The following is an 18,836-nucleotide window of genomic DNA, read 5'->3' on the forward strand; positions in this document are numbered from 1 at the left end:
GATCACCAGAAAAGAGGGAGCTACTGTTATTACTGTAATCATAATAAGCTGCTGCTTATGACACCATGGTATATATTGCTATCCTGGAGCATTTACTGACCCTGATATCTCCAGTCATAGTATGTTACCACATCCTTCCAACCAACTCCAGGTAGTGTTCTCTATTTGTGTGTTTGGATTGAGAAGCTACGAGCTGCCTAGGCTTTCTCTTATTCTATTTCCCATCTCATGTGCTAATTAGTCCTGAAGTTACCTTGAGGGTAGTTGTTACCCATATGTAGGCTCTAGACACTCAAGGAAAGAGTCTCAAACCCACTTCCCAATCAGATCCCAGAGTGCCATTCTAGCTAACTGACCCAAATACACTGATCCTCTCCTCCTTGACCCCCATGGCTCACCAAACTCTAGGGAATTCTCAGGTTGCCTTGCCTTACCACAGCCTATGCCAAAGCAATGGAGAGTCTTCCCTCCATTGAATCCCATGAAAAGTGATGCCCAAGGTTAAAAGGAGCAGGCACTCCCCCTCCTCAGCCCTAGCCCTATCCTCTCCTGCCCTTGCTAAAAACTAAGACTGGTGAAGAAAGAGACAGAAGTTCTGGCTCATCTGCTATACCATTATCTTCCTCTATATCAGCTGAAAGGAGCAAGATTTTCTGTTCCCACCTCTAACCCCAAAGTGGAGAGGATTCCATGAACTCTAAAGCTGAGGAAGTTCCCTGCTCCTCACAAAAAGTAAGAGGGTCCCTTGCTTCCCCTCTCTCATCACCAAACAGAACACAGGGAGTAGCCTCTGTCATTCCAACTCCTAAGTCTGGTCAGAGCCTCCAACCTGGCAAACTACACTACAGAAGCAACTAAGGCTCACACATATATTACCTTAGCTAGACTTACCCTTTCTTCAACTACTGTCCTTGAATACAGAAATGAGTGGTAAATTTTTTAAAGACAAGAAAGGAATTCAGTGACATAAAAGATCTAAAGGATAAAATCTCTTAAAAATGCAAGTTGAAGCATCTATGTAGAGAACAGAAGAAACTTCAAGAAATAAGTTAAATTGGATAATAAACAAAGAAATTCAGTAAAAAAAGGTCAAAAAGAGTAAAAAGAACAATTAGAGAATTCAATAGGCAAGAAAAATGAAAAACAAGCCCAGGATATTTAAAGAACTGAAAATTTAACTAGGCAGAACAGAGTAACAGATTATGAAGACAAAGCAGGAATTATAAATAATTTAATTAGCATCCTGAAAGACACTAAAAGGAAAAAAATACTTGACATAATTAGAAAAAACTTTCCAGAGTGGTCAAGACCAAGCAACATATTGTTTAAGTAGAGAGAACACAAAAGGCCTCAGAGCATGGAAAAATCCTAACAACAATGAACAGCCACAGAATTGTTAAATTACAGAATTTCAGAGACAAAGGAAAAATTCCCTGAGCATCTAGAAATGAAAAACAAATATGTTACAAAAAATACTAATTAGAATTACATCAGGCTTTCAACCACATCACAGGAAAGCCAGCAAGGCTGGACAAAAAAAAAAAAAAAGCGCAAAAATCTTTAAAATTAGAGCTGGAACCCATAATCACAAAGCCCACAAATATGACCCTATTTTTGTAGACCAAAGAACTTACTTCATTTTTACTTTTTTTTTTTTTACTTCAAGACCTGGATGAATGTACCAATGAAAATCCATGATTAAAAAACTCAAAAACCAAAGGAGGAATAACAAACTGACTGAATGACAAGTGTTTAACAAATATGATAATATTAAATATCAATAGTTGTAAAGCAGATTTAATTGATTACATTAATATTTAATGTTACATTGCAAAAAGTTATTTAAAAGAAAGCAAAAATATGTTGCTTGGAGGAAAGACATTGAAGCCAGAAAGCATTAAGACATAAATAAGGATGGGATAATTATGTTAAAAAATTCCATTTAAAATGAGACTACATAAATTTTAAATATATACTTCTCCCTGAAACACTGTCAGTCTTTTAAGCTACTCACCTTCCATGAATTACTCCTCCATCCTATCTCAGCTATACAAAAAGATGGTCATACCCTCAATGCTGCCGTCACTTGTAAATGTACCATCTCCATGTCCAAGAATTATGAAATCCCCTTATCTGACCATCATGTATTGACTTTTTTACTTCTTCCTTCATCTTCCTTTACATAACCCCATTCTTCATCTACACTATAATCTGCATCCCTTCATTCCTCAATCCTCTCCCAGGCCATCTCCCCTGCACTAGTCACTCTTTCCTCTTCCCACTTTGACCCTTTGATGAACCAATTCAACTCTACACTGTCCTCCTCTCTTGAATCCCTATTCTCTTATCATATCACTGATTATGCCCAGCCAAGCCTCAGCCTTGGATCATTCCCATCATTCATCACCTTTGCTCTGAACCTCCATGCTGCTAAAGCAAGGTGGAGAAAATTACACAACCTTTCTGACTGAGTCCACTACCAATTTATGTTACATAACTTCAAGTGGGCCCTAACCACTGCTATCCTACTATACCTCCTTTATCAATTCATTATTCCACTCTCCATATTGGCTCTTTCAAACCTTTTCATACCCCTTCAAACCTCCTATGGTTCCCCCTCCCCCACTCTCTCACCTGAGAACCTTATGTCATATTTTACAGAAAGAATTGAGGCCATTTGCCATAAATTCCCTTTTCTCTCCTCTTCCTCATCTCCTCTCACCCATGTGTCTTTTGCCACTCTCTCCTCCTTTACTCCTATCTTGCATGATGAAGTGACTTTGGGGGTTTTTTTTGGTTAATGAGTTGTATCCGACTTTTTGTGAACCCATTTGGGGTTTTCTTGGCAGAGATACTGGGGTGGTTTGCCATTTTCTTTTCCAGCTCATTTTACAGTTGAAGAAACTGAGGCAAACAGGGTTAAATGACTTGCCCATGGTCATACTGTAAGTTTCTGAGGCCAGATTCGAACTCAGGTCCTTCTAACTCCAGGGCCAGCACTCTATCCACTGCAACATCCAGCTGCCCTACAAGTGGCCTTACTCCTTACCAAAGCTGACCTGTCTACTACTCAAGCAATCTCATTCCATCCCATCTCCTCCAACAGACTGCCCCCTTCTGTGTTCCCTACTCTTTCACTTATTTTCAGTCTTTCTCTCTCTACTGGTTCATTGCCTACTGCCTATAAACATGTCCATGTCTCCTCTTTCCTGAAAAAAATACCCCTCATTTGAGCCTTCCACCCCTGCTATCATTCTATATTTCTTCTGCACTTTGTGGCTAAATTTCTTGGAAAGGTCATCTACAATAGGTGCCTTCACTTTCTCTCCATTCACTCTCTTCTTAACCCTTTACAATCTGGCTTTTGACCATATCATTCCACCAAAACTGCTCTCCAAAGTTACTAATGGTTTCTAGTTGACGAATCCAGTGGCCTTTTCTCAGTCTTCATCCTCCTTGACCCCTCTACAGTCTTTGACAGTGCTAATCACTCTCTCTTCCTTGACATTCTTTTTTTTTCTCTAAGTTTTAAGGATACCATTCTTTTCTTGTTCTCCTCCTTATCTGAAGGCTCTTTCTCTGTCTCCTTTGCTGGATCCTTTTCCAGAAGGTGTCCTTCAGGGCTCTGTCCTAGCTCTTCTAGGAACTGGAATATACTACTTTCCTTGGTGATCTTATCAGCTACCATGGATTTAGAATTTAGCATATAGGATTGCCACCTATATGCCGATGATTTTTAGAACTAACTTTTCTGCCTCGATTTCTCTACTGACCTCCAATCTCACATCTCCAACTGCTTTTCAGACATCTCAAACTGTATGTCCAGTAGACATTTTAAACTCAGTATGTCCAAACTGGAACTCATTATCTTTCCTGTTGAACTCTCCACTGCTCCTAAGTTTCCTATTAATATACATTCACAACCCAGGAGTCATTCTGGATTCCTTACTATCATTTCCCTCCCCTCCAAGCTGTTGCCAAGGCTGGTCAATTTTACCTTTGCAATATCTCTCAAATATGTCTCCTCTGATACTGACACCACTGTAGCATAGGCAAGCCCTCATCACTTCCCACCTAGCCTGCTGGTGAGTCTGACTACTTCAAGTCTTGTCCCACTCCCATCCATTCTCCATCAAATCAATGAAGTGATTTTCCTAAAGCATAGGCCCAATCATGTTATCCTTTCTATTCAATAAATTCCAGTGGCTTCCTATTGCTTCCAAGAGCAAACACAAAATATTCTATTTGGCATTCAAAGCTCTTCATAATCTACTTTTCCCTCCTACCTTTCCAGTCTTCTTATACCTTACACCCCAACACATACTTTTTGATCCAGCGACATTGGCCTCCTGGTTGTTTCCCAAACAAGATACTCCATCTCTTTGCCCCAGGTATTTTCTCTGTTTGTTTCTTATGCCTGGAATGCTCTTTTTCCTCAACTCTGACTACTGATCTTCATGGCTTCCTTTAAGTCCCAACTAAAATCCCACCTTCTACAGGAAGCCTCACCTAACCCCTTTTAATTCCAGTGCCTTCCCTCTTTAAATTATTTTCCATTTATCCTACATATTGCTCATTTTATATATATTTGCTTGCACATTGTCTCTTCCATTAGATTGTAGGCTCCTTGAGAGCAGGGGCTACCTTTTGCCTCTCTTTGTATGCCCAGCTCAGCACATGGTAAGTACTTAATAAACGTCTGTTTATTGACTGATGTAAATATGATTCTCTAGTAAAATTTATAAAAGAAAAGTTTCCAGAACTTAAAAGAAGAAACAGATTTAAAAAACCAATAATAATTGGGGCTGTTAACAATCTATTCTCAGAATACAAATCTAATCAAAAGTTAAATAGGCATATAAGACAAAGTATAACTAATAAATTGGGGGAGTAATCTAGTAGGAAAAATAAATTCATTAAACATTTATTTTCTATTATAAGTAAAGTATTTTGCTAGGCACTGGAAGTAAAAAGTTACTATATTTTTTATATTTAATTATACAAAAACAAAACAGTGCCTAACCTCAAGAAGCTTATGTTCTCCTGGAGGGAGTGAGGATACAATCTGTATGCAGATAACCAAAAGCAAAGTAGACACCAAGTGAGGCAAACTAAGTTCAAAAGGGAGGTCACATTAATAACCAGGCAAATCCTGAAGAGTTTCATGAAGGTTGGACCTAAGCTGTGCCCTGAAGGAAGGAATTCTGGGACTGAGATAAGGAGGCAATAAATGTGAGACATGGGGTACCACCTGTGGAAAGACATGAAGGGGAGAGATGCGATGTGCAAGAGAACATGTGAGCACAGAAGTCGGACTAGAACAGAGATTGGGTAAGGGAGAGAAATAGGAAATAATCTTAGAAAAGTAGGTGGGAGCCAGATTACAGAAGGCTTTAAACTAAGAATTATGTGTTTTATTTTAAAAGCAACAGGGAGCTACTGAAAAATAGGGCAGTCATCTAGTCAGATCTTTGCTTTAGGAATATCAGTTAGACACCATGTGGAAGACAGATTGGAGAAGGCAGAAACTTGATTATTTGCAGCAGTTCAATGGAAAGGTAATAAAGGCCTGAACTAGCACAGACACTTGGAGTCGATCAATTAACAGGCCATGTATTCAGCTGTTACTAAGCATGAGGTACTATGCCAAGTACTGAGGATACAAAGAAAGGCGAAAACATGTTCCTTGCCCTTAAGGATCTCCTGTTCTAATGGAGGAAGATAACATACAAACAACAATACATAGAAATGAAAAGATAAATAGAGTAGATGAGAGGTAATCTCAGAGGAAAGATACTAGCAGTGGTGAGGATGGGAACTGAGGCCTCCTGGAAAGGCCTCCTGGAAAAGTTGGGATTTGACCCAAATTTTGTGTTGAAGGACATCAGGGTAGCCAGTATATGAAACTACATAGGGAAAGCATTCCAGGTAAGGGGACAGTCCTTAGGTTGGCATAGATTTGGGAGGAGAGTTATGTGCAAAGGACAAGAAAAAGGCAAGTATTGCTGGATGATAAAGTACATAGAGGGGAGTAAAGTACTAGAAAACTGGAAAGATAGGAAAGGGTCAGGTTGTAAAGGGATTCAAGTGACCAACAGAATATTTTATATTTAAACTTGTTGGTAACAAATTAAAGTTCACCAAAAGGCAGGGGGTGACATAGTCAGACCTTCACTTTAGGAAAACCACTTTGGCAGCTGAGTTGAGAACGGATAGGAGAGCTTTGAGGTAGGTTTGAGATTGTGATTCTGGGTGAATGGAGGATGATGGTATCTTCAATACTAATAGGGAAATTGGGAAGAGAGAGTTTTTTCGGGAAAGATATCGAGTTCAGTTTTAGACACAAGAGTTCGAGATGCTACAAGATAACCAGTTCAACTTGTCTAACAGTTGGTGATATGAGAAAATAGTTCAGGAGAAATGTTAGGTCTAGATATATAGATATAGGAATCACCTATGTAGAGATGATAATTGAACACATGGGCCTGATGACATCAATAAATGAAATAGTATAGAGGGAGAAGTACAAAGTCGAGGAGGACACCCATGCTTTGTAAATGGACATGCCAGGATAAATATTCAGTAAAGGAGCCTGAGGGAGAGCAGTCAGGCAAATAAGGTGAAAGCCAGGAAAGAACAGCATGATAAAATCTTAGAGAGGAGAGAATGTACAGGAGCAGGTAGTGATAAAGTGTCAAATTCTGCTATGATGGCAGGAAGAATGAAGACAAAAAAAAGGTCTTTAGATCCTTCAATTAAGAGATTATTTGTGACTTTGGAAAGAGTAGATGCAGTTAGAAGGTGACAAGCATGAGAGATGAGGTGGAAGATTCAAGAAGACTTAGCAATAGATAGGAAATACATGATGAAGGAGAGGAAAAAGTTAAAATGAGTCCAAGGTAGTAAACTAGGATGAGGGGGTCTTCAACAGAATGAGGGTTGAATTTTGGGAAAAATAAATGAACTCCATTTTGGACAGGTTAATTTTGAGGTCCTCCTGGGACATCCATAAAAGGAGATTTCATACACAATTGTTAGTGCAGGGCTGAACTTCGGAAAAAAATTAGGGCTAGATATACAGAAAGGATAACTGAACCATGGGAGCTAAGGACATTAAAAATGAGAAAGCACAGAGAAAGAAGATAAAAAGGTCGAAGGAAAAGCTGCACTTATTAAGTAGGAATAGGGTGATGGAGGAACAGAAAATAAGACAGAAGTAATTGTAAACAGGTAATAGGAGATTCCAGAGAAAGGAGTTTTGTGGAAGGCAAGAGAAGAGAGAGTTGTTCAGGAAGAGGAGTTGGTGACCAAACTGCAGAGATGTCAAAAAGAATGAGGACTGGGAGAGGGGCCACTGAATTGAGCAGTTAAGTGATCCTTGGTAACTCGAGAAAATACTTTCAGTTTAGTGGAGGGGTATGAAGCCATATTGCACAGGACTGAGAATAGGTTTAGATGGTGAAAGAAGTGCTAGAAAATACAGATCAAGCTTAAGGAATAAGCCATAAACTTTTAGGTCGTACAAAAACTTCATTCCTATATATTATTAATGCCTTTATTAGGAAAAGATTGAGAAGAGTCAGATATATTGTGAGCATCAAATAACATCACAAAAAATGAAGATGATCATATTTTTATATGAAATAATATTATTCATGTGTGTAAATTCCTGAATCTAGCTTCAAATCATAGAAAATAATTATTAGAATAACAATAAAAAAGAATATAAAACTAGTAGAAAGAATGAAAATGAGAGGTAGATATGGTATGCAAACTGTTGACACCAAAATTTTGAAATATATGAAGAAATGGATATGAACATTGATTAGAATAATTTCCAAAGGGAGTTCAAGTGACTTAAATCAGTTGTCATAATAAGGAGAACAAAAGGTCTAGAAACCCCCTTAGCCAACAAATACAATCTCTTTGCTAAAGGAAGTGAAATGGAGGTTAAGGCAATACCAATAAACTTGTTTGTAAAATTTTAGGAAGAAAGATAGAAAAAGTTTACAAGCAGTACCACCTCATAAAACAGTGAGAAGCAGTAGAGGGGAAAATGAGTTTATAGAAAGTTTGGCAAGAGATCCAACTAAACCAAGTCATCCCAAGGGTATGTAAGGATGAAACTGGAAAGATAATAAACATTAAAAATGGAAAAGATCTGTAAACTATTTTTACTAAGACAAGACATCAGAGCCACAATATTTGGATTCTAACATCACATTTCCAGATGTGTTGCCTAAAGATGTGGAAATGGCATTGAAGAAAACAAAGATGGGAAAAACACTAACACTACACAAAGAACTGTGCCATAGTTAATGCAGTTTGCAGGACATCAAGAGAGAGATTCTCAAGTTATCTGAAAGAGAATATACCAAAGGGATGTGGGGAGAAATTATAGTTCTTATGAGTACCAATAAAAAGAACTGTCAATAACTATTAACCAATATAGATAAATGAATGAAAATGTATTTGTGTTAAGCACTACAGATTAAAATACAAAAAACCATATGCTTGGTTTTCTCTCTGTAACCCTACTTTTAGCCTTGTCCCAGAGCCTAAACCTATTCACAAACTCCTCCAAGTGGTTGGCCATCTATATAAAAGTTGTTATGGGAATAGTCTGCACCCTAATTGAAGGCTTCCTTGGTCATGGTATAAGAAAGGAATAGGCATACTTTTGCACAATAGCATTGCACAAGAGGCCACGTCTTTATAATGACACAATTGACTAAAAGGGACAGAGAATGCTAATTCCCCCTGTGGTTGTTATTGGTTGAATATAAAAAAGCATTTACTTCTGTGGTACAGATATAATTTTTGTTAATTGCTGATTATTAACATCAAGGAAAATATAAAACAGGGAAGTATATACTGGCCAAAAATTTCTGCCACTGTCATGGAGTACATTAGGGCAGAGACATGAAAGGAGAGGGATTCCTTACAGATGCTATGTCTTTCCAGATGTTCCTGTTTGCTGATATTGTGGTGATTGTTATCAAACCCAGATATATTGCAAACTCACTTAAATAAGATACAAAATCATTCAAAAGAGTTCATTTTGTGTGCTGGTATATGCATATTATATATATATGTATATATATATTATACACACACACACACATATATCTTGGAAAGATAATAACTGGACAATGGGGTAGTCCTGGAGGTAAGCAGGAGGAAAAGAATGTACAGTTTGATAGTTCTGAAAGATCACAAGCTTCTGACTAAAACAAAAGCTTTTTCACAACAATATTCTTCTAGGGAATTTTGTATGAGGGTGAGTCACAAAATACTATTATTTGCCAAGAACTGTGGTTGAGAATCACCCAAAGAGAGTGGAGAGGCAGATAATGAGTCTAAGCAGGTTGGAATACATTACAAATAAAGAATTATGAAGAAGAGGGGTAAAAAATACCACCAAAGAAAGGCAACAAGAAAAAAAAGATCAGTCAGTCAACTGCAATTAATCATAGGCATTTAATAAGCATGTGCCAGGTACTGTGCTAGGCATAAGCACAAAAGGTATGGACAGTCTCCACTGGTATCTATATAATATCAAGACGATGCAAGTAAGACCACTGAATTGGCTGGACTCGTTGGGGTAAATTTGTTAGAGTACATGGATGACAATTGCACAGATGGGTCATGATTTACTTTCTTGGAGGGATTACATTACTGAGATCAAAGATGCATTAGAGAGGGGTAGAAGAGTTCTTTTTTTTCTTTTTCTCTTTCTCTGTTCATTAAGACACCAATGGTTCAGATTTTGGTTGGAAATAAAACCCATATATACTTTCACTATTGAGTAACTGGTGTTTATTATAAATTCTGCAATTATATTATATTATATTATATTAGTATATAATAATGCATTTTTAAAAGAAATAAGAGAATGAATCTAAGAGAGTTAGTACAATTTACCAAAGAGATTTTTAAACTTTAATTATTGCCTCAGATGAATTCTATAGTCCATAGAGAAGGAAAAAATAGTAAGAAGAGAGATTTTTAGATAGACTTTTTATGGTATTATGTTGAATAAGACATGTTGTAGAAGAAAACATTGTCTCTAGTTTCAGAGCAGTCTAAGGCCATATCTTCACAGCTGGAATTCTCTGAATTATCATTCATGCCATTTTTGATTGTCACATCATATTTACAGAATGTCATTTCTGCCCTGTTTTTGCTTATAACTCTGACTACTTTCTAGTATTCTGATGGTCACTCATACTAAGTATAGAGGCTGACTAAGAAAAAAATTCAACTCACCATTATTTAATACAAACGTCAAATGATCGCACATGTATAACCTGTATCAGATTGTTTGTCGTTTTGGAGAGGAGGAAAGGAGAAAAATTTGTAACTCAAAATCTTATAAAAAGTGAAAGTTGAAAATTATCTTTACATGTAATTAGAAAAAATGAAATACTATTTACATTTTAAAAAATGTATCAACACATATCATTCATTCAATCAATCAAAGACTTTAGACTGTGTGGAAAAAGTCCTTGATCCACTGGTATGACATAACATAGGAAATGTGTTTGAATTGTCTAAGGAAACTTGGTCACATTCTATGGATCATCTATAAAATACCAGCAGTTTGGGTCCAAGGAGATTTGAGCAAATGAAGAAAAAAGAGCATTTAAGCTAACTCTCTAAGAAGGAAGTGCCTGAAGGGGGAAGTACAGAGCCCTAAGTCCTCGTCTCAGTCTCCTCTCCCTCTCTTAGATTAAGTAAGTACCTTGTGAATTTGATAGGACTTCTCATCTTCCTGTTACCATCTTTGAAGCATCCCAAGATTAGCTGATGGTAGTATTTATATCAGAACTAAAGGTCAGAATGGATGTAGATTCAAGACTCTACAAAGGACCCAACAGAAAAGTTACCTAAGGGGATTACCTTGAGGACTTTAGCAAAAGGATTTTTAGGATATATAAATTCCTCTCTTGCTCCACATATTCTCTGAATTTGAGCCTATTTCCCTTCGGATTCTACATACAGTCATTCCTTCTGCATCACTTTCCACATCATGGTTTTGATATATCACATCATGAGCTGGCGTAAGAAATTAAATGGGAATGTTTTGGAAGTTTCCTTAGAAACCTCAGATAACACAAAAAGGTCAGCAAATGACACAGAAAAAGTTTAGAAACTCAAAAATGCCTAAAATATACACATAGTATCGCATAATATCAACATATTTCATTTCTCTGGTATGAAGGGAGGGTCAAAAATTTTAAGAGGATTTTCTTTTTTTTAAATTTAATTTAACTTATTTTTTTTTAATGTTCTACAATCACTACCATAAAACTTAGATTTTTACCCCCCCACACCTATCCCCCACCACCCCTCTCCCTCCCCAAGATGGCATACAATTCTATATAGGATCTACATATACTTTCCTATTGAATACGTTTTCACTATAGTCATGCTATGTAGATGAACTAAAATAAATGGAAGAAATCATATAACAAATCAAAACATAATTAAGTGGATTTTCTAGATTGCAGGAGCACTGCACCCCTAACCCCTGCAATGTAAAAGGGATAACTGTATATTCCAAATGCTTATGTGGACTATTTGTGCCTAACCTGTGGTAAAGCCTTCCAAGTTTGTATTGATCTGATCAGCCACAGTCAGACACACTATACTTGGCTCCAGCATAGTGACTTGTCAATGTGAGTAGGGGTTTGGATAGCAGCCTCCGAGCATACCCTACATATACATATGTCTTATCTGTTTTATTGTCCTTCATTGACCATGATAACGGTTGGTAGTGTAGCTGAAGAAAACACTGCCTCCTCCACATGAAGTTTTAATCTTTGGGGTGGGTTCAAAGCTACTATATGGAAAGTCTATTATTTTTTCTAGTTTCATGGCCCAGTCAGCTCAACAACTTAACTGAGAAAGAACCATCTGATTTCTCAGGACCTCTTCACCAGGTCAGTATCTCTTCTGCTGCTCTTTTTCTAGTTCCTCCCATGTTTTGCCTTGTTTTTTGAAGTTGTTTTTCAATCATCTGTAAAATGTTTCCTTGGTTCTGCCTGTTCCCATCAAACATCTTCTCAGCAGAATATAAGCATCTTGAGGACAGAAAATGATGTTTTTTCTTTGTCAGTCCAGTATCTTCTATAGCAGCTTACACACAGTAGATGCTTAATACATGCCTATCAAATTGAATGGAATCATTCCCAAAGTTAAATACTTTTATGGCATTGGTGAACTTTGCAAGGTTAATGGCAGAATTCAAGAACTGTTAATGCTTCCATGATGTTGAGAGGTATGATGAATAAGATGAGAATGCAATGTCATGAAATTCAAAGAAGAAAATTATGGGCATACTTTTTTCTACATGACAATTAAAGAACAAATTCAAGAGATACCATCAAGACCTCTAAACTGTTCTGTTTGATATGAAGGTGTAAAAGCAATAAAAAAATTTTTACTATTTTTTTCTGCTTAAACAATTGGAAGTCTTGTTCTACATTCTTGGTTCTTGGGCAGTGCAAATTACTCAAATGTACTCAAATCAGGGAATAAAGAAGAGAGATGCATGATATTAGTTATGTCCTTAAGCAGATTAGAAAAATAAGGAATGTTGTAAGATGACTGGTCCAAAGCCCCTGAATTTCACCATCGCTTCTAAGACCCAAGGATTCCCTGGGGGCTAAATATTGTTCGGAATCTGACAATATGGATGGGTATCTCACCGCAGCTGCTCCGTCAATACTGCAGATGGATAAATTAATTGTACCCAAAATTTTCAGGAAGAAAAAGAGTAGGTTGGATCACATTTGAGAATCTGCATAGTACTTTTAAATCATTTTCAGTTTCTCCCTAAAGCAAAGGTCAGTCTTTTAAATATCAGTACTCTTTTGGTGATGCTGTAATGCTACAAACTGTGGAATACTAGAATACTCATACAAACTGAATTACTCTTTGACTTGAGAACAAAACTATACTCTGCCATCCCCATGCTTTTGTTCACACTATTCCCTAAGCCTAAAATATACTCCTTTTCCCTTTTCATTTGTTAAATTCCTATCTATCTGTTAAAAATCCAACTCAAATGTTATCCCCTTCATAAAATCTTTCATGATCCTAGGTTAGTAATGACATTCCCCCAGGACCTCTCAAAGCACTTTGTTTTACAGCTCTCAAAGGCATTTAAAATATAATATTATAATATATTATCATTATCTATCTTTGTGTCTTATACTCTACCACACTGCAAGCTATATGAAGGCAGAGAAACATGTCTACATTTTGTATCTCCCAGTTCTTGGAACAAAGCACTGTACACAGCAGCCTCTTGATAAATGTTTGTTAATTAAATGAATGAATGAATAATGAATGGTGAACTTTCCATCTTGGAGAGAGGGTGAGGATACATGTTCCCCTACTCACAGCATTAGACAGATTAAGAGTGAAGTAGAACAAAAAGGTGTGGGGGTGGACAGGTATCACGAATATCAAGGTCCATTATCCTGACATTACTGTTCTATGTTATGTGAGCAAATGAAGCTCAGCAAATTATCCCATTCATTTCTGGTTCTTCAGGCAAACATTTTGGATAAAGCTCACTTTGCCACTGTTAATGTGGAAAAAATAAACAAGACTTCCAACAGAGCTGGAAGCCAAAACTGAGATGCTATTTTTCTCTAAACTTTTGAGAGACAGCATCGTTGTATTCAGCAAGGAATATAGTTGTACAGCTTTAGTTTCGTACTTTTGGTGGTGCATAGTTACTATAATAAGGATATGCTATTCAATACTCTGATATGGCTAATATGTCCTTCCAATTACGTTTTCCAAACTAGAGTCTCTGATTTCTTGGTTTGTTCCTTAGCTCATGAAGCCTCCCTCTTTAATCTCAGCAATATTTTAGAAATATGCTTAAGTTCAATTGTAATAGGGACAATGTACACCCTTTTCCTCAAAAACATCTGAAATTACAAATACAAAATGTAGGCTAAGAAAAACCCAAAGGACTCTTCCCACCCTTGTCCATGGCAGGATGACTTAGAAAGAAGTTCATTTGTTAATTTTTATTAAATGCAAAATTCTAGCTTTTTTTTTTTTTAAGGAGACATTCATTAGCTATATTTTGTTTCTTTTGCTGCTTAGCAATGGTGACAGCTTTGAGCAATCTTACTTAAAAGAAGCCATCAGAGCATGGTGTAAGGTGAAGAACATTCAACTGAGAGTCAATAGCCTTGGGATCCAGTTCCAGCTATTTTGCTCACTAGTTGGGGGATCCTGGGAAAGTTGTAATCTTTCTGGATCTGAGTTTATATAGCTATAAAATGAGGGTGTGGGACTCTAAGATCCCTCCTGGCAATAAAATTCCATGAAATCTTGTTATCTTTTTGTCACAGATATCTGTTCTCACTGATGGACCATGCTTTAGACTACACTGGAAACATTGTCAACTATACAACTTAGAAACCAAGGTGGAAGAGAACTGAATGCAGATTCTACCTTTCTATGGTTTTAATGAAAATTACATTATAATAGTAAGACAAGAAAAAGTGATTTGTAGATTTAGGATTTGCATTCTTGCATTCCAATAGAAATTAAAGGTCTTATAGACAGTTCTGGATGCTTGTCACCAAGTAGTTGACATGGCTCAGGCAAAGAGGAGTGTTAGCTCTTGTATCATTAAGAGCAGGCTAGAAAGTCATTTTTTCAAATATGACTGTTAGTGAATTTGAAGGACACCACAGGATCCCAAGCGTTGTTAAATTGGTACATTAAGGAAGACAGGGCCACTTATTTACACTTGTTTATGAATAACTTAAAAAATCAGACTAAGGTAATATTTAAAGGAGGTTAAAAAAAGAGAAAGAACAAGCTCAAATTTGACCTCAGACACTCACTAGCTGTGTGACCCTGGGATCCACTGGAGAAGGAAATGGCAAACCATTCCAGTATCTTTGCCAAGAAAACCCCATCCAGGGTCACAAAGAGTCAGGCATGACTGAACAGCAACAACAATATCCGTTGTCATGCACCCTTTATCTTACATATTTCTTATACTTCCTGCCCACGTTCCAATCTCACCTGCTTTCTGGCCCACTTCCTCATCCCTCTCATTCTCTTCCAACTGAACAATGGATTCCCCTCCGGGATGCTGGGCTTTGTTGGGTGAGCTTTCGCTGTGATTTGGCTGGAATCAGGCCTTTCATCATTTCTTGGTCATTCCCAAACAGTATTGCTATGTTTGTCATCTCCCTCTCATTCCCCCAGCCACACTGTGCCTGTCTCCTTTCTAATTCCCCTCTATGTGTTACCTTCTTTGTGGATAGGGACTGTTTTTCTTGTCTATTTGTATCCCCAGTGCTTAGCACAGTGCCTGTCATTCAGTAAGTATTGAATAAATGCCTTATCATTTATTTAGTTGTGTATGGACTTCAGTGCAACATTATCCCATTTGATCTTCATCATAACTTGTGACACAGCTAGGACAAAAGTGTCATTACCCCCATAGTAGAGAGGCAAAACTGCGGCTAGGAAGCGTTAAGTTATTTAACTAAAGCAAAACATCAACAAGGGGCAAAACCAAAATTTGTCCCATAGGTCCTGGATCTCACTGGTTTTTTTTTCCCCTATGTACTTTGTATACCATGGAGATTTGTTAAAAGTTCATCATATAATCAATAATAATTTTTTAAAAATAAAAATTCATCATAACAATGGTGAAATCATTATTCTTTTATGTATCTTAAAATGCTTTTTAAAGATAACAATAATCACAACGAGGCCCTAGAAAGTCAATAAGTACTCACTGAATTGAATTTATTTAAAACTTGATCTTAATGTCTTGAGAACAGACTTTTTTCCATTCGGGAATCTACGAATAAGAGTGCTACAAATTGGGTGTCTGGCATGTAACACTGGGGACAACAGTAGTACTGCAGCATAAGCTATCTCAATGGGCTTGTATAGTGCATTCCTTAGGTCTCCCACCTAGGGGAGAATTCTTAAATAAATAAAAGTCAGAAGTAATTGGAAAAGATAAAATGGACCATTTTGATGCCACAAAATTGCACAGGTTTTGCACAAAGCACCCAATATCCAAACCAGTTAGAATATGGAGCAAAATAGCAAATTTCTCTGATACAGATTTGATATTCAAGATATGCGAGGAACTGATCCAAATACAAAATGAGACTAAATGCCACTCCCTTGTGGAAAAGTGGTCAAGGGATAGGACAAACTGTTTTCAAATAAAGCAATGAAAGTTATCAATAACCAAATGAAGAAATGCTTCAAATTACTACTCATAAGAGAATAAATAACATAGGGACAAGCACTCTAGATCTATGATAATTGGCATAGGGAACTCCAGGCTAATGAAACTCCATTTACCAATACAGGTCATATCTGCTACTTAGATTCCTAGAGTTATCTAGAACATTGGGGGGTTTAGGGACTATTAAGGGTTTCAAGATGTGTGAGAGACAGGACATAAACTCAGGGCTTCTTGGCCCTAAGGATGGTCTTAATCCATTCAATAATAACAGCAGTGAAACTTTCATACAGCCTCATACCTAGCATATAGGCAAAGATGATGAAAGAGGAAATGGAAGGACAGGCCAACTAGTGCACTGTTGGAATAGCTATGAACTGATCCAACTGTTCTGGAAAGCCATTTGGAACTATTCTGTAGAAGGACTTTCCTCATCCCCCCAGCTGCTTCTGCCTTCTCCTCTTAGGTTACTTTCCATCTCCTGTGGTATTATCAGGTATGTATCTATTTGTGCACAGGTTTTCTCCCCCTTTAGAACATGAGTTCTTTGATGGTACAGATTAGTTTGCTTTTCTTTGTATCCTCAGTGCTTGGCATGGGGTCTAGAACATATCAAGTGCTTAATAAATACTTGTTGATTGATTGATTATATACCCAAAGTCACTAAACTGTAAATATCTTCCAACAAAGTGATACTGGATACTACTAGACATATACCCCAAAGAAATGAAAGGAAGAGGGAACAGAAACAAATGCATAAAAATATTTATAGCAGCATTTTTTGTTGTAGCAAGTAACTGGAAACAAACTGGGTGCTCATCAGCTGGGGAATGGCTGAATAAGTTATGGTCTATGAATATGATAGAATACTATTGTGTTGTAAGAAATGAGGAAGGGAATGGTTTCAGGAAAACACAGAAGACTTGTATGCACAATAAAGTGAAAAGAGCCAGAAAAGCAATTTATGCAATAACACTTTTGTTTTTCTTGCCTTCTCAATGGCTAGAGAAGGGAGAAAACTTAGAATTAAAAATAAAATAAAACTGAATTTTAAAAATTATGACATATAAACGTAATGTGCTATAATTAGGTTTTAAGAAGTTATAAAGCTCTCTTTGTGGGGGCCAAAAACTGGAAATCAAGGGGATGTCCATTAATTGGGGAATGGCTGAATAAATTGTGGTATATGAACGTAATGGAATACTGTTGTGCTGTAAGAAACAATGAACAGGAAGACTTCAGAGAGGCCTGGAAAGACTTATATGAACTGAAGCTGAGTGAAAGGAGCAGAACCAGGAGAACTTTGTACACAGCAACAACCACAGAGTGTGAGGAATTTTTCTGGTAGACTTAGTACTTCATTGCAATGCAAGGACTTAAATAATTCCCAATGGTTTCTTAAGGCAAAATGCCTTCCACATCTAGAGAAAGAACTATGAAACTTGATCACAGAATGAAGCAGATCATTTTCTTTTGTATTAAGTTTTGGTTTGTTTTATGATTTCTCCCATTCATTTCAATTCCTCTATGCAATATCACTAAGGTGAAAATGCATTTAATAGGAATGTATGTGTAGAACCTATATAAAACTGGATGCCATCTCAGGGAGGGAATAGGGAGGTAGGGGGGAAGGAGGGAGAGGGAGGGGAAAAATCTAAGATATATGGAAGTGATTGTAGAATACTGAAAACAAATAAAATAATAATAAAAGAAGTTATAAAGGGGCAGTCTCAGAGAAATCTGGATTTCCACAAAGGGATGCAGATTGAAATGAGCAGAACAAGAACAATTTATACAATGACTATAGTAAAATAAAATGATTGAGTCTTATGAACTTTGATCAATCAGGACTACAGAGGACTGAGGAGATGGACTAGATATACAGAATAAAATATATATTCTTAGTCATAACTAATTGTCATTTTGTTGTGCTTGTCTATATTGGGAGTCTTTTCAAGGAGAGAAGTCGTGGAGTAATTAGTGGTAATAATGAAAAATGAGCCATCCACAAAACTTTACAAAAATACACAGAAGAAAGGAGAAGAAGGTTCAGAAGCGGACAGAGACAAGCAAGGCATTGTTTATACATATAAAACGATGAATCTTGTTATATAGTTTAATGTGCACTCATATCAGCATATATTATCTATCTAATTATTTATCTACCAAATTCAACATGTTCATTTCAAAGCATGCTCATTTATCTCTGTTTCTGACCTCTGATGTGCATTTTAAAAGGTGCTTCATTGGCATCTTTTTCTTTTTATATCTTTAACATTCTACTAAACTCCTATCTGTCCACTCCCCAAATTAAAAACAACTTTCCCTTGTAATAAGTTAGCATAATCAAACAAAATAAACTCACAATTCAGCCATCACAGACTTCCAAAAAGAAAATCTTACCCAGCTTTAGCAACACTGATGGTCTGTTGTTCCATTGCCTCATGGATACTGGTTCTATCATGCTCCTTGAGGCTGTTAAACTCATCAATACAGCAAAGACCTCCATCTGCAAGGACTAATGCTCCAGCCTCCAAATTCCATTCCCCAGAATCCTTCACAGCAGTTACTGTCAAGCCTA

General features: G+C 37.0%; 1 protein-coding gene across 3 annotated transcripts in view; it reads right to left on the bottom strand.

Annotated features, from left to right (window-relative positions):
* The window catches only part of MCM9 (minichromosome maintenance 9 homologous recombination repair factor), a 186,204-nt gene that overhangs the window by 48,901 nt on the left and 118,467 nt on the right, over positions 1–18,836 (bottom strand). For all 3 annotated transcript variants that reach the window (XR_011974485.1, XM_072643155.1, XM_072643154.1), the window contains exon 8: positions 18,659–18,833. Coding sequence is in view for 2 of the 3 variants with exons in the window: in XM_072643155.1 (XP_072499256.1) it covers positions 18,659–18,833 (175 nt within the window). In the remaining variant the exon portion in view is untranslated. The remainder of the gene's footprint in view (positions 1–18,658; positions 18,834–18,836) is intronic.

Source organism: Notamacropus eugenii, chromosome 2 (genome assembly GCF_028372415.1).
Source record: "Notamacropus eugenii isolate mMacEug1 chromosome 2, mMacEug1.pri_v2, whole genome shotgun sequence".
Taxonomy (NCBI): domain Eukaryota; kingdom Metazoa; phylum Chordata; class Mammalia; order Diprotodontia; family Macropodidae; genus Notamacropus; species Notamacropus eugenii.